The sequence below is a fragment of the Zea mays genome, chromosome 9, assembly GCF_902167145.1.
Source record: "Zea mays cultivar B73 chromosome 9, Zm-B73-REFERENCE-NAM-5.0, whole genome shotgun sequence".
Classification (NCBI taxonomy): domain Eukaryota; kingdom Viridiplantae; phylum Streptophyta; class Magnoliopsida; order Poales; family Poaceae; genus Zea; species Zea mays.
The window spans coordinates 28,770,061-28,790,918 of record NC_050104.1 but is presented as its reverse complement, the minus strand read 5'-3'; the positions used below and the strand labels follow the sequence as shown (position 1 = coordinate 28,790,918).

Below are 20,858 nucleotides of genomic sequence, written 5' to 3'. Positions count from 1 at the left end.
ACACACAAATCCACAGCAAAATGCGCACACACACGGCCAAGAATCGAGCTCAAAAGACTATCTCAAAGTTCTCACTAGAACGGAGCTCGAATCACTAAGAATGACAAACGAATGTGCAAAGACTGAGTGTGGATGATCAAGAATGCTTTTAGGTTGCTTGGTGTACTCCTCCATGCGCCTAGGGGTCCCTTTTATAGCCCCAAGGCAGCTAGGAGCCGTTGAGAGCAATTCTGGAAGGCTGATCTTGCCTTCTGTCATCGGGCGCACCGGACAGTCCGGTGCACACCGGACACTGTCCGGTGCCCGATTTCCTTCCTTAAACAGCGCAGCCGACCGTTGCAGATGCGGGAGCCGTTGGCGCACCGGACATGTCCGGTGCACACCGGACAGTCCGGTGCCCCCTTCCGACCGTTGGCTCGGCCACGTGTCCCGCGCAGATCGCGCGGCCGACCGTTGGCCCGGCCGACCGTTGGCTCACCGGACAGTCCGGTGCACACCGGACAGTCCGGTGAATTTTAGCCATACGCCGTCGGCGAATTCCCGAGAGCGGCTACTTCGCGCCGAGGCAGCCTGGCGCACTGGACACTGTCCGGTGCACCACCGGACAGTCCGGTGCCCCAGACCGAAACAGCCTCTTGGCTGTACACAGCCAACTCTTCTCTTTTCTTCTTCTTTCTGTTTCTGATACTTAGACAAGTATATTAGTACACAAAACCAATGTACTAAGACTTAGAAACATACCTTTGCTCTTGATTTGCACTTTGTCCATTCATGGGCATAGATTCACTTTTAAGCACTTGTGTTGGCACTCAATCACCAAAATACTTAGAAATGGCCCAAGGGCACATTTCCCTTTCAGCGCCGTCTGCTGGATGACCCTGACGCCGTCTGCCAGCGGAGTGGACAGGACACATTAAATGCCGAGAGGGCACGTCGCCCGTCAACGTGGTGGCAGGCGGCACGTCCTCTCTGCAATAAATGCAGAGGCTACGCGGCTTTAGGGGCCTTACGTCAGGCTCGGCCCGTTGGCTGCTGTCACGGGCCACAAGCCACGCGTAGGGCAAGGCCTGGACACATGCTAGCATCAGACCCTTACTCATGCCGGGATCCTCCCCGTCCCGGGACCTTGCTAAGGCCCGGACCTTACTCGGAGGGACCTGAGGCCCACCCGAGGGGCCCGACATGCCTTTTTGGGAGCTCCAGACTTGTACGTACATGGGTCCGATGTCCCTCTGTGGAGGTCCGGACCCAATGATGCATCCTGGGGTGTATTGTCTTTCCTTGCCACGTGGTGCCCTTAGCCCTGCCCTTGTGGTGGGGCCGGGTGCCGTTCTCAGTGTGGCCTGGAGACGTCGTACGTGTACAACGTCTTCATGCTATAGAAGAGGGTACCCCTGATTCAGGGTACCGACAGAACCTTAAAAAAGACAACATAAACATAGCCAAACTGGTAAGTACCAAATTAATTAGAACAAGACAACCCCTACACAACTTTCCTTTCCAACTGTTGAGTTTATTTTCAAACTTTTCCTCTATCATTTTCTAATCACTATTTCTTAATCTCTTATAGTGCATCAGGATACCTAGGTATTTAAAAGGGTCTGCCTTACCGAAACAGAATAGCTCACTTTTATGGTAATTAATTTTCAATCCGGAGACATGCTCAAAGGCTACAAGAAGCGACTTTCAGATTTGGCGCTTTCCCTAAATCAAGATAAAAAAACAACAAGGTGTCGTATGTGTATTGCAAAATAGAGAGCCTCCATCTACAAAATGTGGCACTAGACCACCAACTTGACCATCTGCTTTAGCTCTATTAATCAGCATAGCTAGCATATCCACTACCACATTAAAAAGAATGGGAGAGAGAGGGTCTACTTGCCTCAACCCCTTGTGAGTCTGAAAGTAAGGCCCAAATTAGTCATTTACCTTGATTCCCACATGACCCCTAGTCATAATAGAGTCTATCCACTCACACCAAGTATTCCAAAAGCCCTTCATCCTTAAGGTTTGTTGGACAAATGACCATTTCACTTTATCATAGTCTTTTTCGAAGTCAATCTTGAAAATTACCCCGCTCTGTTTCTTTTTATGCAATTCATGTATAGTCTCATGTAATACAACCACCCCTTCCATAATATTTCTACCAGGAATATATGGAGATATGAATATAAGTATCATCTTTACTTCCTATGTGCAATTATCTTTTACATATATTTTACTTTAGTTGTCTAGTTCTAGGTAAGGCTGAGCGTTCGAGTTTACCCGAATTTTTGGGTCGGGCTTTTCAGATTTTTAATATTTCGGGTTTCCAGCAGCTCAACCCAAACTCGAACCCAAAATTTCGGATACCCACAATTATGGGTTTGGGTTCGGGTACCCGTAGACTGCCCGATATTACCAAACATTCATCAAGCAGCACACACATCCACTGTCCACACAACACAGTCACACTCACACAACAGAACACAACATAGTTAGGCTGGGCAGAATACGGCACACACTCTAAACCCAAGCAAATAAGAACATGACACCATAGCGCGCTAGCAGCATACGACAGTTGGCTAGTTGCACTTGCATACGGTGCGTGGTGGCGTGCCGGGGTTGGCGTTGCGCTGCTGGCCAGCTGGGACTGGGAGGTGGCGGCATGCCGGGGGTGGCTGGCTGGGACTGGAAGGATCTACAAAGAACACATGCGCTGCGCAGCCGCAGGCGGCCACTGGTGCCTAGGAGCCTGGGAGCTAGGACCTGGGAGGTCGTCAACGACTCGGCGTGGTGTGGGCGGCTAGGCTCGTGGTGGCCATTGTAGGTGGGCAGGTGGCGATGGGGGGCGCCGCCGGCTCCGAGTAGCCCTAGGTGGCAAGGAGCCGAGGACGCGTCAGGGAGCTAGGGTTAGGGAGTGGTCGGTATCTTATATCTCGGGTTCTTGGCTCTCGGGCGTGGTCGGGGCCTCCGGCCTGCTAGTGCCTGGCTGCAAACTGGGCCGGGGGGGGGGGGGGCTAGTGCTCGGTCTGGCATTGCCGGCCTGCTACAGCTAGTACCGGTGCTTTGAATTTTGGGTTTAATAGGTACTTCGGGTACTGCGGGTTAAAACCCGATTAGGCCCGAACTAAATTCAGGTATTCAATTTCGTTACCCGTTAGAACACTTCGGATAACGGGCTTCGGCCTAAACGAGTATGGGTTCGGGTATTTCGGGTTTAGGGCTTCGGGCTCATGTTTTATGCCCAATTCTAGTTCTAGGTTTAGACTAAAGCTGTACAAACTATGGATTAGAACATCTCCACTAGATTCCTATTTTCTTTAAAAATCTAGGAAACGTGATTGAAAAAAAACTAAATTCAGATTATATGTGTTATGTGTTGCAGCAGATCAGGAAGGCTCCATGCCTTAGTATACAAGATCAACGAGTCAATGACAAAAAACTATTCATCATTTTTTTTCTCTCCGTCTTGTATTTTATCATATATTGATTCCATGTAATCCCTAGTTAAATGAAAATGGCATACCACATTATATACGGTGTTTTAAACAGGATTAATGGCTGCTTTGGTGAACATAGGGGGTGTTTGGTTTGAAGAATCACATCTAAAATGTGGTGGTGCATCATGGGTCCATTCCTCAAATTTTGTGGGATGACCTCATTCCTTATATTAGTAGTAACTAAATAAGGTGACGATGGATCAACTTAATTCATTCCACAAACCAAACAAAAAAATGAGGAGTGAGAAGATGATGGACTGGACCATTCCTCAAACCAAACAACTTAATATTGATTGGTATGTACAAATGGTTTTTAATAACAAGTAGACGTTCACTAGCAGGATCAAACTTTTTTTTACTTTTCATGCATAATCTAAAAGAACTAGCATACAGGAGTGATTATGCCCACGGATATTTTTTTTTTATTTGAAACTTAGATTGGCTGCGTACAGCATGCATGTGCATGGCCTGTTGGACTTGACTGAATGAACTCATTGCACAGACCACGCTCCACACCGTGCGCAAGCTGTGCTCGCAGCAACTTTTTTTTTTCTTCTTCTTTTTGGCCCCTTTTGCAACCATTTCATTTCAGTCAAGTCTAAACAGAGAACCAGCAAGCTTTATACCGTGGCTTTATTATGGCCCGGCCGGCCGGTTGTCTGCACATACATGCTCCGTCCTCTCTGCCATCCTGCTAACAGTACAGTATAATGTGAATCTGTGATGTGAAGAGGCCATGTGTGTCACTGCTGCATGCATGAGAGAAATTTTTTTGCACCTGCAGTGCCGTCGGTGGTCAGTTTGTGTTTTGGTATGCATGCAATGCATGGCCGCACGGCAGAGAAAAGAGAGTGTGGTACGTCGGTGGTCAGTTTGCTGCTGATAGGCCGGGCTAGCTAGCAGAGCTGTGTGTTGGCCTTGTTGCATCGGGGGGACCGATCGAGTCAGGGCCACCGAGCCGGCCAGCCGATCGTCGTTGATGCCCGTCACATCGACGACGACGACGACAGATGGTGCTGCGATGCATTCCATTATATTTGGGCAGCTAGGGATCGGATCAGATCAAGGGGGGACAGGGTAGGGGCCAAGCCATGCCTTCAAAGCTAACCTCTCGATCGCACCCATTCTCATTTCCAATGTCGTTAAAAAGATGCCTCTTTCTGACTCAGTTATCATGCATACAGTCACCGTCGCGTCGCATCTTTATTATATATGCATGGACTAACGAGTGTTGTTTCTGCTTGTTAACGTTAGGTAAACTTTCTTTTTTTTTAGCCAGGTTCATCGTTCGATCGGCACTTTTTAACATATATATATTGCCCAGTGTGAGATGCATGCATGCATGGAGGCAAAGCTATAGCTAGCTAGGTTTCTCTTCCCTTGTTAGCAGCACAAGAGTGACGAAATTGTTCACACGTAGTACGTGACAGAGAGCCTGCAGGTTGGTAAGAAACTAAAAAGACACGGCAAGAGAGATCGAGTATACGTTCTTCTTATAATAATAAGAGGTAACATACAAACACACAGCTAGATACTTAAGTAGCTACTGTATGTAGGAAAATTAAGCAGCCAGCAGCTGGACGCCAAAACCCTTTTAATTAGTTTAATATGTAGTCGTCTATCCATATATATCGATCTAAAGTTGTAAAAAGATATATAGATGCTTGACGACGTTACTAGTTAGATCCGTATAGAAAATACTTACTAGTACAGCTCATATATATATATATATATATATATATATATATATATATATATATATATATATATATATATATATATATATATATATATATATATATATATATATACTGTTTTTATATATTACACCTGGGTGCATTCAATATAGAGAATGCATCCAGGCCTAACCTACGCGCACAGGTGCACATGGTCCGAGCCAACCGATCCACACAGCCGAACCGACGCAGCGGAACTGACGACTGCCCCCTCCACTATTGCGCCTTTTCACTTCCCCGCCCCTACTACGCCTTTTCCACTTTCCCGGCCCTCCGCGAACGGCTCAATCTCTTCTCTTCCCCGGCGACCTAGCCCTCGCCGTAGCCGTTGTGCGCTCGCTCCCGTTCCCGTCTTCGTTCATCCCGCACGCTCCCGCTCCAGCCCCCTCCACACTTCTCCGCGAACGGATCCTCCGCGAACGGCTCCCGTCAGAATCGTTTGCTCGCCGGAGACGTAGACCGCGAACGTCGACGTAGCCCGCGCTGGAGTAGTCTGCGCGCGCGCCTGCCGTGTAAGCGCATCCGCTCTCTCTCCCGTTTCTCTGTCCCCATTTTTTGGATTTGTTTTGTTATTTTCGGTAATAGACTGGTAAATCCCATTTTACCCCAAGTGTTGCAACTAGTATTATTCGTTGATTGGAATTATTAATTGTTGTAATTTATGCGGATACATTTCATTTTTGAATAAGCAGTTTGTGTTCTAGATTATCAACTCAGATGTTTCCACTTTTTTTGTAACTGCAGTGTATCTTTTGTTGCAACTGGTCCATGACATAAGTTGCAACTGTATACTTTTTACTTTCAAACCACATACATCATTACTGTCTTTTATAACTGTGCTCGTATACAACTAGTTATTTGTTTAAATTCACTGTTGCAACTGTCCCAGTAGTAATTATTTTAGCAGTCTTGTTGCAACTGGCTTATGGCGCATGTGGCAATTCTGTCCCAGTACTAATGTATGTGTGCAGCATTAGTGTGTATTGCAACTATTTTTTGTTCCTATTTTGTACTGTGTGTTTTTGTTTGTTGATTAGCAATTTTTGGTTATGAGATCTGTACCATGTGTTTGTGCCCTCATGTTTTTTTCATTCCCATTTTTTCAGTGTTTTTTATAATGGATCAAGATCAGAATGTCACAGGCCAGCAAGGCGCTCATACTGTCCGTCGCTCTTCTCGTGTAGAAAACAAGAGAAAGCAATTAAATAAAAATGAATTGAAGGAAAGGAGGAAGAGATTAAGGTTGAAAGTCCCTCCTATACAAGATGCCGAAAGTGATGATGAACAAGACCCAGAGTTTGTTCCTGGTGGCGATGGGTCTGGCGATGACAATGTTGGTATTGTTGGTGGAGATGAAAATAAGGGTATAACTAAGACACGAGCTATACGATGCTCACCTGGGAAGTTTATAAAGCTTGTGAATTCTCTATCTGATGAATTGAAAAGTGAAGTAGTTGCCAAGGGGTTTGGCGGCCTGCTGAGAATCAAGCCGCACTTATTGTCCAGAAAGTTGCTCAGCTGGCTGATGCGGAAGCTTAACCCAGAAACGATGAAATTAGAGATTGGTGGTGGAAAAGAGATTCAAATCACCGAACACAGTGTTTGGTGTGTTTTGCAGTTACCAAACGTTGGCAGTGATCCGCCCCCCATGTCTGATGCAGATGCTCGTGCCTTGCGGTACGAGCTGGGGGAGCAAATTTGTGGCAAATCTTATAGACGCATATCTGGTATCAATATATCTGTTATCACTGATAGACTGCAGAAGAGGACTCTCAATGGGGAGCATCGAGGCGATTCAAGGTGCGGCAGCGACGGTGGGGCCATGGATCTAGGGTTAGAGGATCGGAGGAAGGAGGAGACGGCGGCGGCGCGGTGACAGGGATGCGCTCGGCGGTGGCTGCGGGGGAGAGGGTGGCGCGGGGTCAGGGAGGCGCGCGGCGGCCGGAGGGGGGGGGGGCAGGGAGGCGCGGGAACAGGACGACCGATGGCGCGCTGAGGCTTGATCGGGGTGTATTTATATATTACGCCTGAGTGCATTCAATATAGAGAAGACACCCAGGTGCATTATATATATATATATATATATATATATATATATATATTACCAACTTTATTACCACTATTGTGGTGGGATTTGCGTTAATTAATTGCATTGTTGACCACCACTTACGGCGGCGAAAAGAGAGAAAAAAAGCTACTGGGCAAGCATCTCGTTACTTGAACATCTCTGACATGCATGTACCCATGCATTGCATGCATGTCCGGAAGTGGCAACGGAGTACTTGTGCGTGGGTGGCGACATACACGCGCGTACATGCAGCACCGGGCTACGCGCTAGCTCACGCAGTACTCCGGCCGTACACTTGTGCCTCCATGTCTCACGTGGAGTACCAGCAGTACTCCTACGTACGTACATGAATTGACCGATGACGTACGGGTACGGCCATGCTGCAGATGCGCGCCAAAAGTTGCACTGCTAGCTAGCTGGCCTCCTCCGAATCCATCCGTCACTTTTTGTACGTTAAGCCTCCATCCGTCGTTCGTATTTTACTGCTGCATGATTCTCCGAAGTGCGCGGAAAACGACAAGCAACTTTTTTTATTTTCTCTCTCTTTTTTTTTCTTTCAGAAACATATATAATAAAGAGATTGAGATCATATCTTCGCATGATTCCTCTTGTACTCCAGACTCCAGAGCAGAGCAGGGAAATCATAATATCGTCGTCGTTACACTCTTAATTATTATATATTAAATGGGCACCATAAAAAAGACGTAGAGTATTATACTTGGACCACCTTAACCTCTATAAAATCATCACTTTTATGTTTGCAGTAATGTTAACATTATGACCAACTTTATGAATTTCTATAATACCTTTGGTATCTTAATGTCGTGCCAGCAACAGTTGTTAAGTATATATATAGTAGCCTTTTATTACAAATTATAAACCATCTCATTTTAGACATATTATTTTTAGTATATATTTAGAGGCAATCTATATGTCTGGATATGTAACAAATAAATTTATATATCTTTCAATTTGATTTGGAACCCAGAGAGTAGTACATAGTATTTTACGGGCTTGTCATTTGTCCTATCATTATTAGGCATTCAGGCCAGGTCGACAGGTAGCACACAGCTTAAAATCCAAAAGCCGGCCACTTACTTGCGTCTGCATAATACTACAAGGCATCCGGCCTATATGCCGGGTGATCGATGATGATGATGATATAAAACTCCGAGGACCAAAAAAGAAAAAACCGTACGTTACCAATTAAGAGCTTTTGCTTTCAAGAAGAATTTCTCTATACAGGCGTGCATGGTGGGTGTTTGATTTCATTTTTGGAACGTAATGGTGTTTGATTTCTAGCACAGACAGAGACAGAGGGTGTGGCGTTACACATCTCTGCCTATATATAAACAGGAGGCGTTGCGTGCAGAGCTGCCGGCTGGCGGTTGCCTCTCCTCCCCTCCCCTGCCCTCGCAAACGCACGCACCACAGCATCGTCCTTCGTTCCATTCCGGCATTCCCATCCATATACCCCCTCGATCGGCCGGGATGCTGGGTGTGGGGATGGCCGCGGCGGTGCTGCTCGGGGCCGTGGCGTTGCTGCTCGCGGACGCCGCTGCGAGGAGAGCGCACTGGTGGTACAGGGAGGCGGCTGAGGCGGTGCTGGTCGGCGCCGTGGCTTTGGTGGTGGTGGACGCCGCGGCGCGGAGGGCGCACGGGTGGTACAGGGAAGCGGCGCTGGGCGCGGCGCGGCGGGCGCGGCTGCCGCCGGGGGAGATGGGGTGGCCCTTGGTCGGCGGCATGTGGGCCTTCCTCCGCGCCTTCAAGTCCGGCAAGCCCGACGCCTTCATCGCCTCCTTCGTCCGGCGGTGAGTCAGTGCGCTAATCCTCGATCTCCTCCCTCCTCCCCTGCACGCTCGCTCCGCTCTGCTCCTACCGAGGATGGGCCGGGCCCCACGTGTCATTGTCCTCGTCGACACCTGCACCTGCACGCACCGGGCCCCACGGCCGTGTGAGCTTGTGGCGCATGGGTGCACCGGAGCAGCATTAGCTAGCCAGCAGCAATGGATAGCTGTCGATTTTCTATCCCAGGCTGGTTAATTAATCCTCATCCCTTTGCCTGCTAAATAGGAGTATTACTTGTACTGAAATCACCAAAATCTAGAACATAACCGTTATGACAGCTGTATATATAGAATATGAATAGTTAAATGGCTCGTCAAGCCAAATTTTATCTAATCAACAGCAAAATAACTACATATATACAACAAAGTAACCATCTAAATAACTCATCAAGCTATTTGTCTCTTTAAATTGGCTCTCCCTCACAGGCCAAACTTGACTAGCTAAACTAGATAGATAGTCTATTGGATTGAGATGTTACACATAGAATGTAATCTTTATAGAAAAGTAAATAGATAGTCAAATAAAGAGAAAAAAAATGAAGAGTACTGTGAAGATGCTCTACTAGTAGTACCAGAAATTAAGAAGTATATATAACTCACATAGGCATGCATTGCACTTGTAGTCGCAAGCAATTCACTGCTGTTACTTTTGTAAACGAAGCAGTCAGACAGGAGAGCTATCGAGTATCAAAAGAAGGCCAGACCAGACTGAGACAGGGTAGAACGACGGTCGACGACGACGTCCCGCGCGCAGGAGAGGAAGGTAAAGGCAGTGGTGATTGGTGAATAATCACTGTCAGCCAGGCTAAAAGCTCAGAGCATGTACAGTCATCAGAGTCAGTCAGACTGTGATGAGTGACATGATCCGACGTGAATGCCCCCACAAAAGGGCACATCCCATTCCGACTGACTGATTGCAACGCCACCACTCATCACTCGCCATCTTTGACAGTCTCCCTTTCCTGGATACATGCTCGATGCTCTCCTAGTAAACACTAAACACCGTGCGTGATGCTCTGTTATTGATGCCCTGCTTGGCAGCTACCCCACCGCCATCCCTGATTCTCCAGCCACATGCTGCCAAAAGCAACTAAAATTTGTCTCTGACGATTCTTCTGCCCTCGCGGCCGGTCCATCCAAAGCGACTGGTTTTTTGTTTTTTTTTTTAATTCAGACACGAATATGTTCTGAACATCTATCTAGCTCTCTCTCTCTGAGCTAGATTTATGTGGTACGAAGAACCCTCCTGTTCAGATGGGCCTATGTATGATACGTGTTGCTCACTCGCTTGCTCCTCCTCGCAGTCTCAATGGATGGATGAATCAGTTGTGCTGATCAAACAGACGAACAGTCAGATAGACAGGCAAGGCAACCAGACCATCTATCTGACCTGGACGCGCCATTAATTGCAGGTTCGGTCGCACGGGCGTGTACCGAAGCTTCATGTTCAGCAGCCCGACTGTGCTGGTGACGACGGCGGAGGGGTGCAAGCAGGTGCTGATGGACGACGACGCGTTCGTGACGGGGTGGCCCAAGGCGACGGTTGCGCTGGTCGGGCCGCGGTCGTTCGTGGCGATGCCGTACGACGAGCACCGGCGCATCCGCAAGCTGACTGCCGCGCCCATCAACGGCTTCGACGCGCTGACGGGGTACCTGCCCTTCATCGACCGCACCGTCACGTCGTCGCTGCGCGCGTGGGCGGACCACGGCGGCAGCGTCGAGTTCCTGACGGAGCTGCGGCGCATGACGTTCAAGATCATCGTGCAGATCTTCCTGGGCGGCGCGGACCAGGCCACCACGCGCGCGCTGGAGCGCAGCTACACGGAGCTCAACTACGGCATGCGCGCCATGGCCATCAACCTGCCCGGCTTCGCGTACCGCGGGGCGCTGCGCGCGCGCCGCCGCCTCGTGGCCGTGCTGCAGGGCGTGCTGGACGAGCGCCGCGCCGCCAGGGCCAAGGGGGTCTCGGGCGGAGGAGTGGACATGATGGACCGGCTGATCGAGGCCCAGGACGAGCGCGGGCGGCACCTGGACGACGACGAGATCATCGACGTGCTCGTCATGTACCTCAACGCCGGCCACGAGTCGTCCGGCCACATCACCATGTGGGCCACCGTGTTCCTGCAGGAGAACCCGGACATGTTCGCGAGAGCAAAGGCAGGTTCTTTCTTTCTTTCTTTCTTTGTTGTTTAATTTTATCCTGAAAGCTAGCTGGACAATTAAGTGCGTGCTCTTCATTCCCATGCCACCAGGCGGAGCAGGAGGCGATCATGAGGAGCATCCCGTCGTCGCAGCGGGGGCTGACGCTCAGGGACTTCAGGAAGATGGAGTACCTGTCGCAGGTCTGCTCCGATCCATCCATTCTCTGACGATGCTAGCTTGCATCAGTGCAAAAACATGCTCCATGGCCTGACTGACTGACTGATCCCGTGAACGAAGGTGATCGACGAGACGCTGCGGCTCGTCAACATCTCCTTCGTCTCCTTCCGTCAGGCCACCAGAGACGTCTTCGTGAACGGTACGCTGCATGCTGTTGCTGTGCGGCTTCATTCATTCAGGAACCTCACCTCGCTCTGGAACAGGATACCTCATCCCCAAGGGGTGGAAGGTTCAGCTCTGGTACCGGAGCGTGCACATGGACCCACAGGTGTACCCTGACCCCACCAAGTTCGACCCGTCGAGATGGGAGGGCCACTCGCCGAGAGCCGGCACGTTCCTGGCGTTCGGGCTGGGCGCCAGGCTCTGCCCCGGCAACGACCTCGCCAAGCTGGAGATTTCCGTCTTCCTCCACCACTTCCTCCTCGGCTACAAGTAACTAAATAACTATCTGTGTCGTCGAGACGACGATTATTCCTTTCTTTTTTTTTAGCTGGTCGAGCAGATGAACTGTTGCTGATCGACGGGCATGCGTGCGTGCAGGCTGGCGAGGACGAACCCTAGGTGCCGGGTGAGGTACCTGCCGCACCCGAGGCCGGTGGACAACTGCTTGGCCAAGATCACCAGAGTCGGTAGCTAGCTGCTAGATTGTGATGGAAGTACGAATGAAAAAAAAGCCCAGCAGAAACTCTAGCGGCTGGGCCGGCTGGAAATTATGGGCCGGGCCATTGTGGTTGCCCCCCCTGTCTGTGCAAAAATAAAACAAGCAGAAAGGAATAAAAAAAAGGAAAAGTATTACTTCGAACGCTGAAATTCTTGGTCGGGTCGGGCCTGTTTTCGGCCCATCTCAGGCAGCCAGGTGCGCTCGTGTCGTCCCACTGTCTCGAAATCAAAACACCCACACCCACCGTTCTGCATCGTACGTACTAGGCTTCACAATCCAAAATCAAATGCGTGTCATATACATAGCGTAGAAAAAAAAAACATTGAGATCGTTTGCAACAAAGGAATAGTTTTTCCCATTGTTCCTTTCAGATTCTTAAAAATCAATTGGACATTTCCAAAAAAAAAAAATAATAGATGAGGAAGTCATATATTTTTGTTTACATTAAAGTCGATCGATCGCTGTTGGACGAAGCCACGCATGCACCAAAATGAGTAATAATTCGGCAATGCTAAAAAGCATGTGTTCCAAAGAAGGTCCGAACGATGATGATAACAGGACGGTATATATAGAGGCATAACAGTGTTCTAATTAAACGCACTTGGGCATGCACACGTCTAAATGTCTGTTTAGGTGAGGGATATTCAATATGTATAGATTGCTGAATAATACAATATTAATAAATATATAATACTACCTTCGTTTTTTGGAATATTTCTCGAATATTTATTGTTGGCTAGTTTATTTTTAAACTAAAATACAATAAATAAAAAATAACTGATGGAGTAATATTTAGCTTCCGAAAAAGGAAAACAATGTTAACCCGTACGATCCCATTGCCTTTTTGTGCTTGAGGACGAGTGCGCACCAACAACCAAGCTAGCAGCTAGCTAGTGACGAATTACTAAACCAACAACTCAACAGCAGCTAGCTGGTGGGAGACATGCATGATGGCATGCATGCATGCCTGTACTCGCGAAATGCCGGAGTAGGGAGGTCTCTACTCTACCTGTGACGACCTTGTGCAGTTGCCATCGATCTGCTTGCTTGCATTGCATCGTGCTGTGCCATCTGTCCTTGCAAGTTGCATGCAGTACCTATAAACCGGAATATCCAGGGCAAGCAAGCTAGGCACAATCTAGAGGGAAAAGATGATGACCACGCAAGAATAGTTCTTGGCATAAGGGTATGTACAACCTCGAGGCTGCGGTGGTTCAGTTTTTCAAGTACAAAAGATAATTAAGAAACTCTACAATACAACTCAGCGACTGTATACCATAAATGTAGCTAAAAAGCAATATGCATAGAGAATAATGTAGAAACGGGCTCTCTTGTATTTTTTTTTGAATTAGCTCCCTAATTAATGACCTTTCAAAAGATCCCATATTAAATATAGTTGTCCTAAACATTTGTGACACACACAATAAGACTACATGATGCATGCTTTCTGTCCCCATTACAGCAAGTATAAACCTGCTTATTACATGGTATTTTTGCTTATGTAAAAGAGAAAGACATCAAAAAATAGAGGGAGTTGGCTTTTAGGCGAGAGCTAGGTGATACACGTGTTTAAAGACAAAATGAGGAAAGAGAAAGAGACAAGGGATTCATCTAAGAGCCAACTTTACACTAGTACACAGAAGCTCTATAGTGGCGGTCCTAGAGCTATTTGCACTGACGTTTTTCAGTGCCGCCAGTGCTAGGGGCCAGTAGAAATTGGCCTTTTTCACAGGCGGTTGATTGCCAACCACCAGTGTAAATAACATTATCACTGGTGGTTTTCTTTAGCAGCCCGCTAGTGTAAATAACATTAGCACTGGCAGTTTGCTTAAGAAACCGCATGTGGAAACATGATTTTCACAGGCGAGCTGCCTAAGACACCGCCTGTGAAAACATTATTATCACTGGCGGTTTTCTTTAGCAGCCCGCTTTAGCAGCCCGCCAGTGTAAATAACATTAGCACTGGCGGTTTGCTTAAGAAACCGCATGTGGAAATATGATTTTCATAGGCGGGCTGCCTAAGACACCGTCTGTGGAAACATTATTATCAATGGCGGTTTGCTTACCATTTCCCGTCAGAATAAGTTTTCCTTCCTTTTTCAAATTTTCAAACAAAACTGAATTTTCACTGGCAGACTGCTTAATAAAACGCCTATGGAAACATTATTATCACTGGCGGTTTTATTTAGGAGCTCGCCAGAGGAAATAACATTAGCACTGGCGGTCTGCTTACCATTTCCCGCCAATATAAGTTTTCCTGCCTTTTTTCAAATTTTCAAACAAAACTGAATTTTATATTTATTTACACAAATATGTTTACAATATATTGTTTACAACACATATTTCTCTGTTTACAACTATAAATTTTCAATCAATCAAAACTAAATTAAATTCGATACATTCTATACATTAAAACTGAACATATAAGTTTTCACCTATGCTCTACTAACTTCTGTTAATATTCTAAACTCTGGCATAGCTAATGTACTGGAAGCGTCGTGATATTTTCCTTCAGCTTGAATGACCTCTTTTAATATAAATGTGCATAGGTCTTCAACTATACCATACAATGCAGCTTCGATCAAGTTCTCTGGATTTCCTTTTTGAAATTCCTGTAAAGGAAGTTTATAAACATCATCTATTCACATTTGCATCGTTAATTGACAAATACAAACATGACTATTACTAATAATACCTTGCTAGGGTTTGTGATGTATCATCCGTTCATTCTCATAAACTCGCAAGCATAGAACCCACATAGGATCGATCCTTGTGGTTGCTTGTGGCACTACATACATAACATGAGAGTTTGGTTATTTAGTTGCAGCATTGTGTATGATATGTATTTATAAATTCACATACTTACCGGCAAGTGATGATGGATGTCTAGTGGAACACATTTTTTGGTCTTGTCGTACTTTCCACCTTTAAACTTATAGAACCTAAATGCTCTGTGATCTCAAGTAGAATCTCCATGTTATTTTAAAATTCTCAACGATATAAGTATGCATGCATGCATAGAAAAGACTTACTGCTCTAACATACTAAGGAATTTTGCATAGGTTGAAGGGTCATAGTTCAAGGAGTCGAGCACCAGCACCTTTCCAACCTTAGGATAAATGAGGAAGCATATCCAGTGGTCCCTGTACGAATCAAATTAATTTGTGATGCATGTGTATTGAAATTATTATATTTATGTAAAATCACACTTACTTAAAGTTGTACGGGGCCATTATAGCTTCCCTGTCTTAAAATTTAAGCATTGCATTTGCTATGTAGGTGGCGTATCTTGCTTCAAAATCCTTCTTCATAGTATTTATGCGATGCTCAACTTCTTCGTCCGTCTTTCCCTTTAACTCTTCATTGTCTTTGTCGATTCTGAAAGTGTGGCTTTCCTCACATATCAGTATTGGGTTCAGATACCCAATCCTTTTATCGGCATTAGCATCGGGCTTGGTACCGTACATGATCTCTTGTTGGTCATGTTGCATTCTACAAGTCACACGTGCATGTGTCAGATATTGAAAATTAATAACACATAGATGTGGAAATATGAGCGACACTAACAGTGCAAACAGAGTCACAAGTTGCACGTCGAGTTTCTGAAGGTTCATCATTAACCACATATCCTCGAATGCAAGAAAGGCCTTTTGGTCCGAACCAATAAAAGCATGGTCTGGTATATGCACACTAATGGCGTCAATGCCAACTGATGATGCACGCATGTACCAGTCATGCAACCTTTTAATACCAGCAAGGACCTTCCTCAGTTTCTCAAGAGTTAGTAGAGGTCTGGCCGGCACATAATGTTTAGGCACATTTTTATAATCTGCCTTAGTTGGGATCTTTATCTTTGCGGCCATTGCCTTAGCCTTTTCTGCAGACTCCTCGTGCTCGGCCAAATCAACAGTGCGTGATGTGAGGTCCCGTCCAATCCCTTTCAAAAATTGAGCTGTGCCAGCAGTAGTAGCTTTACTCTTCTTTTTCTCGAATGTGGACACCAATTTTGGTAGAGGGAATTTATATTTCTTTGATTGTCGTGAATCCCTTGATGGCTGTGGAGAAGGTGGTGGTGTCCTAAATGTTGATGCTTGTGGCGGAGACGGTGGATTAGAAAGAGGATGAAGAGCAACATGGGAAGATTGTGGTGGTGATGATGGATGTAAAGGTACTAAAGTTTATGGAGGCGGAGATGGTTGGGAATGAGATGACGACGGCGTTGGTGGATCAACCAATTCGACATCCCTTCGAGGCCAAAGGATGAATTTTTTATGGCTTGTCCAAGTGTCGATTCCTTCGGGCCCAGGGATGTCTAGCATGTTGCCCTCAGATCCTTGGACGACCATCATCACTTCTACCCTGCAATAATCATCTGGTATGTCGCTTCCATGAAACTTACGTCCTGGGATCGCAATGCATGTTCCTACTTTCTTTGTGCGATTATTGTTAATACCATATCTTATAACCAGTGTGCACGTCACTGGCCTTGTTATGTAATCAACTGGATAACTGACCTTATTTCCCGTTGACGCGATAGAGCTTGGGACAGTTGTACAATCGGTGGAAGCCGACGGTTGAGCTGCTGGAATTATTTGCAGCTGTGGAGTGGTCATCTGTTGAACAGACATCGCACTTGCCAACTGCTGCATCAATTCTGGTGGAGGATTTGATAGCATTTGAGACATCAAGTATTTGAACTCTTTCTTTGCCTCCTGCTTAAAATAATCCGACAACTCTTCTTTGTATCGATCATGTTTCTTGTACAAACCTTCCCACTGTGGTCTGAATCCTTCCTTCCATCCTTCCTTAAACGAGATTCCTCGTACAGGGCCTGGATGCTCAGGGTTACCGAGACCAGCCGTTAGGATGATGTCTCTCTCCCTTTGTGGCTTAAATGATCCTTGGCTCTGCTTAGCTGCCATTGCATATATTTTTTCGCAACTTCTTCGACATTTGGATCATCAAAAGATACACCAGCCTCAGTTTTTTTGGGTTTTCTAACACAGATCCAATTTGCCGTCCTTTCACCAAGTTGCTCGGAAAGCGTCGGCAACCCTGCGACCTTCTTCTCAGTGTCTTATTGTCTCCATTTAGAAACTTGACGCTTGTAACCACATGTGCCTAAGTGGTGGTGGTACTTGTTCTTCTTAGATAGTTCTAAATTTGCCTCGCTTAGAGATATGAATTTAGGGCTGCTCCTCTGCTCTAGAAATACTGCCTACTGACCTTCTGAGATTTATATTTTTTGTCAAGTCTAGCCTTTCTTTGCAAATTTTGTATTCTTCTCAGACCTCCAGTTTCGAAAATTGATTGCAAGCTGCTTCATCGTGTATTCCTTCACGAGTTCTTCTGAACCCTGAGGTAGAACAAACCTCGTTAATAGCTTATTCCATATATGATTCTTGACATCATCTGACACATCTTTCCAATGTCGGATTGTGATGTCAAGATTATCCCTAACTAAGAACCCAAGTGCATTCCGGAACTTAGGGAGTGCCTCTTCTGAAGCTAGGGGCTGACCTTTCGGGCTCACATCTAAGATTTTATATGTTTTGTCAGGAAACTTGTTCAGTCCCCTGTCACCTCTTTTCCAGTTGCTCTATGTCCTTTTCCTTGACCTCTTGGTGGTTGTATCGGTCGGTACCGGTGCGTCTTCGTCTTGGTTCAGCCCTGGTGCGTCTTGGTAATGTGCCACGACTTCATCAAGTATCGCACGATATTGAGACAAGACCTCCTATTTATGTGTAATAGACATTGTGAAATCAACTAATTAGGTATACACATACGAAACAAAAGATGTGTATTTTACCTCACACTCTTGTGGATCATAATTCGGGTCACGATGCAATTGACGTCGAGCGGCCCTATCTATGCTAGGACAAGGGTCAGTAGGCGTTTCATATCCTTCATCACTTGAATGTTCTTGAGAAACACCCTTGTTCATGTGGTCGGGCATTAACCCTTGGTCCTTGTTTACAGAACTCATTGAGCTATATATATATAAGATTGCAACAAAGATTCAAAAAACTGAACACAAAGTTTGGAATAGAAGATTAGAACACAATATATATATAATCACACTAGGTGCTTACATAATACGCAGTCCATCATACTAAGTTCTTAGATATATAGTACATCATCCATCATACTAAGATTAGAACATATATCATAATTTCTACTCCTCGTCGTCGTTCATCAGTGTTGTTCAATCGATCTCCCCATCTTCATCGCCGGAGAGGATGATGACTGGCGCTACCGGCTCCAGATGCACGGGTGCGGAGACAACCTCACGTGCATTTGTCGAAGCCGAGGAGCCCACAATGGCGTGTTGACGGCGGCGACGACGCTTCGAGAGAACTCTTGAGGCGCACATGAAAATACGGCATATGCCGTCTTGATAATTGAGCCTCGACTGGCGCTGGAGCTCGAGGTGGCGGCGATGCATGAGCCGCTCCATTGCCCGCCGCTCCGCTAGTGTACGTGCCTTAAGACGCGCTGCGATGGCATCCGCTGGGTCCATTTTGAGGCTGCGTCGACAACGGAAAAGACTAGCTTGAACTATATATATATTGTAGGCTGGTGGCGGCTGTGAAAGCAAGTACGCCCTAGGGTTTACTAACTAGAGCGGTGCGCCTTAGGGTTTACGACCAGCGGTGAGCACGACGACCGGCGCGGCAGATGACGGTGGCAGCGGTGGCAGATGCGAAAGGGAAAGAGTAAATAAAGGGAGAGAGGAAAACCTGAAGGTGGCGTGGGGGCACGGGGACAACGCGGAGGATCGCCTGCGAAGAAACCCTCGGGGACGAAATCGAACAGCCTGACGACATGATGAGATGAAATGGCTCCAGGGGACTTGTAAATTTTTTGAGCTCCTGCTCGCCACTAGTTATAAAGGCTCATTTTGTACTGGCGGTTGTCTTAGAGAACCGCCAGTATAGATAGTTTTCCACTGGCGGTTGTCTTAGAGAACCGCAAGTATAGATTGTTTTCCACTAGCGGTTTTGTTAGAGAACTGTCTGTATAATTAGTTTTTCACTGGCGGTTTTGTTAGAGAACCACCAGTATAAAATATTTACAATGGATTTCCATTGTCCATTATTACATAAGTATCTTTTATATCTTTTATGACAATGGGCAACTTGGTCGTTGAGAACCGCCAGTAAATTAGGACATTGAAGAAATATATATATATATATATATATATATATATATATAGATATAGTATTTAGAGCCCTGGGCTCTATTTAACTACAGGAAGCCCTGACCAGGTGTGCAGACCGCACGAACCCTTTTTGGTTTATTGTACCTACCTGTGCTTACGCTAAATTATAATACGAGTTATGCTGATGTGTGTATCAGTTTATGCAAATATAGTCTGCACATATTACGTGAATCGGGCCCACGATCCTGCCCACGCCGTCACTATAAAAACACCCCCACGCCGCCAGGGATTAGGTTTTAGCGGCGGCGGCGGTTCCCTCGGGCGTGCGAGCAGGCGCCCGTGAGCAGGAGAGCCCCGGCCGCCGCGGCGCTCTCCAGTCGGCGGATTGGCGGTCATGGAGGGGGCGCGAGGAGGAGCCTCAGCGTCTGCGGCGGTACAGCTTCAGGAGGCACCGGTCGGGGCGCGGCGGAGTGGGCGGCGGTGGTGCTGTTCATGGTGCTGGCGGTCATGGTGCTGCTGGGCGCCGTGGCCGTCCTTGTGGTGGTGGTGCTGCTGCAGCCCCGCGTGCTGTACGTGGCGGTGCTCCGCGCCTACCCGTTCCGCGTGCCCGCCAGGGGCGTCCTCCCGCTGGCGTACGTGGCGCGCGCGCAGGGCGCCCCACTGGGCGACGCCGGCAGCGCCGCCATGGAGGCCGCGCTCCGCGACGGCGTGGTGCCGTTCCGGGTGGATGGGGAGGCCCAGACGCGATGGAAGGTCGCGGGGATCGTCGGCGTCGACCAGTGGACGCGCCTGGCGTGCCAGCTCCGCTTATTCTGGCCCAATAGCACCGTGCTCCCCTTTAGATGCATCTCCAAGTCCAAGTTATTGTTCTTCTGACCGTCGTGCCCTCTGTATTGTCTAGTGGCTACTCTTCTGACCTTAGTTCCATGGCCGGGCGTGAGCGTGACGGATCAAGATTCAGGAACAACAAATGGCTTCATCGTTTTCTTTCTTGTCTTGGGTTCGTTCAGTTATTAATTCACCCCCATGTCGCATGTATAGGTCGGCAAAAAAAAGATTTTGTCTTGGGTTCTTTCTTATTGCATTTTACGCTTCCACTAAAAAGCAAGTGCCACATTCGTCGTTTTAAAACAGATCATTGATTTACGCTAAAATTCGTATCCATTTACGCTGTTTCGGATCACGTCTTACGCTTAAATCCACCTGACCTAGAACCCGAGCACGATCGGAGCGCGATTTTGACGTCGTAATTTAGGCCACATTCGTTGTTACGAAATAGATTGATGATGTACGATAAAATTTGTACCCATTTACGCTGTTTGGTTCACGTTTTACGCTGAAATTTGACCAAGCCAAAATCCGTGCACGATCGAACGTGATCAATCTACGCTGTTTTAGCTAATATAGGATTTACGCTAAATTTCGTATTCATTTACGATGTTTTAGCTCATGTTTTACGCGGAATCTGCCCTAGCCAGAACCCGCGCACGATTGGGTGCACGCGATTTTTACGCCGTAATTTT

At 47.0% G+C, this 20,858-nt stretch overlaps 1 protein-coding gene across 3 annotated transcripts; it reads left to right on the top strand.

Annotated features, from left to right (window-relative positions):
* The first annotated feature begins 8,671 nt into the window (after positions 1-8,671).
* Positions 8,672-12,314, top strand: LOC542580 (dwarf plant 3). 3 transcript variants are annotated; one of them, NM_001112116.2, is made up of 6 exons: positions 8,672-9,097; positions 10,546-11,290; positions 11,386-11,475; positions 11,573-11,651; positions 11,716-11,944; positions 12,053-12,312. In NM_001112116.2, exons 1-6 carry the CDS (start codon positions 8,778-8,780, stop codon positions 12,147-12,149), a joined length of 1,560 nt encoding a protein of 519 aa, NP_001105586.1. In that variant the 5' UTR covers positions 8,672-8,777; the 3' UTR covers positions 12,150-12,312. The 3 variants fall into 3 exon arrangements, with proteins under 3 accessions (NP_001105586.1, XP_020399435.1, XP_008659025.1); XM_020543846.3 differs by lacking the exon at positions 8,672-9,097 and adding an exon at positions 9,719-10,458 and having other exon boundaries at positions 12,053-12,314; XM_008660803.4 differs by lacking the exon at positions 8,672-9,097 and adding an exon at positions 9,720-10,397 and having other exon boundaries at positions 12,053-12,314.
* Positions 12,315-20,858: the final 8,544 nt, after the last annotated feature.

What these genes read in the sequence shown, in the direction of transcription:
- LOC542580 (NM_001112116.2), top strand. Translation starts at nt 8,778, where the DNA reads ATGCTGGGTGTGGGGATGGCCGCGGCGGTGCTGCTCGGGGCCGTGGCG. An exon ending in ACATGTTCGCGAGAGCAAAG is followed by an intron (nt 11,291 to 11,385) that starts GCAGGTTCTTTC and finishes CCATGCCACCAG; the next exon opens with GCGGAGCAGGAGGCGATCAT. An exon ending in CAGAGACGTCTTCGTGAACG is followed by an intron (nt 11,652 to 11,715) that starts GTACGCTGCATG and finishes GCTCTGGAACAG; the next exon opens with GATACCTCATCCCCAAGGGG.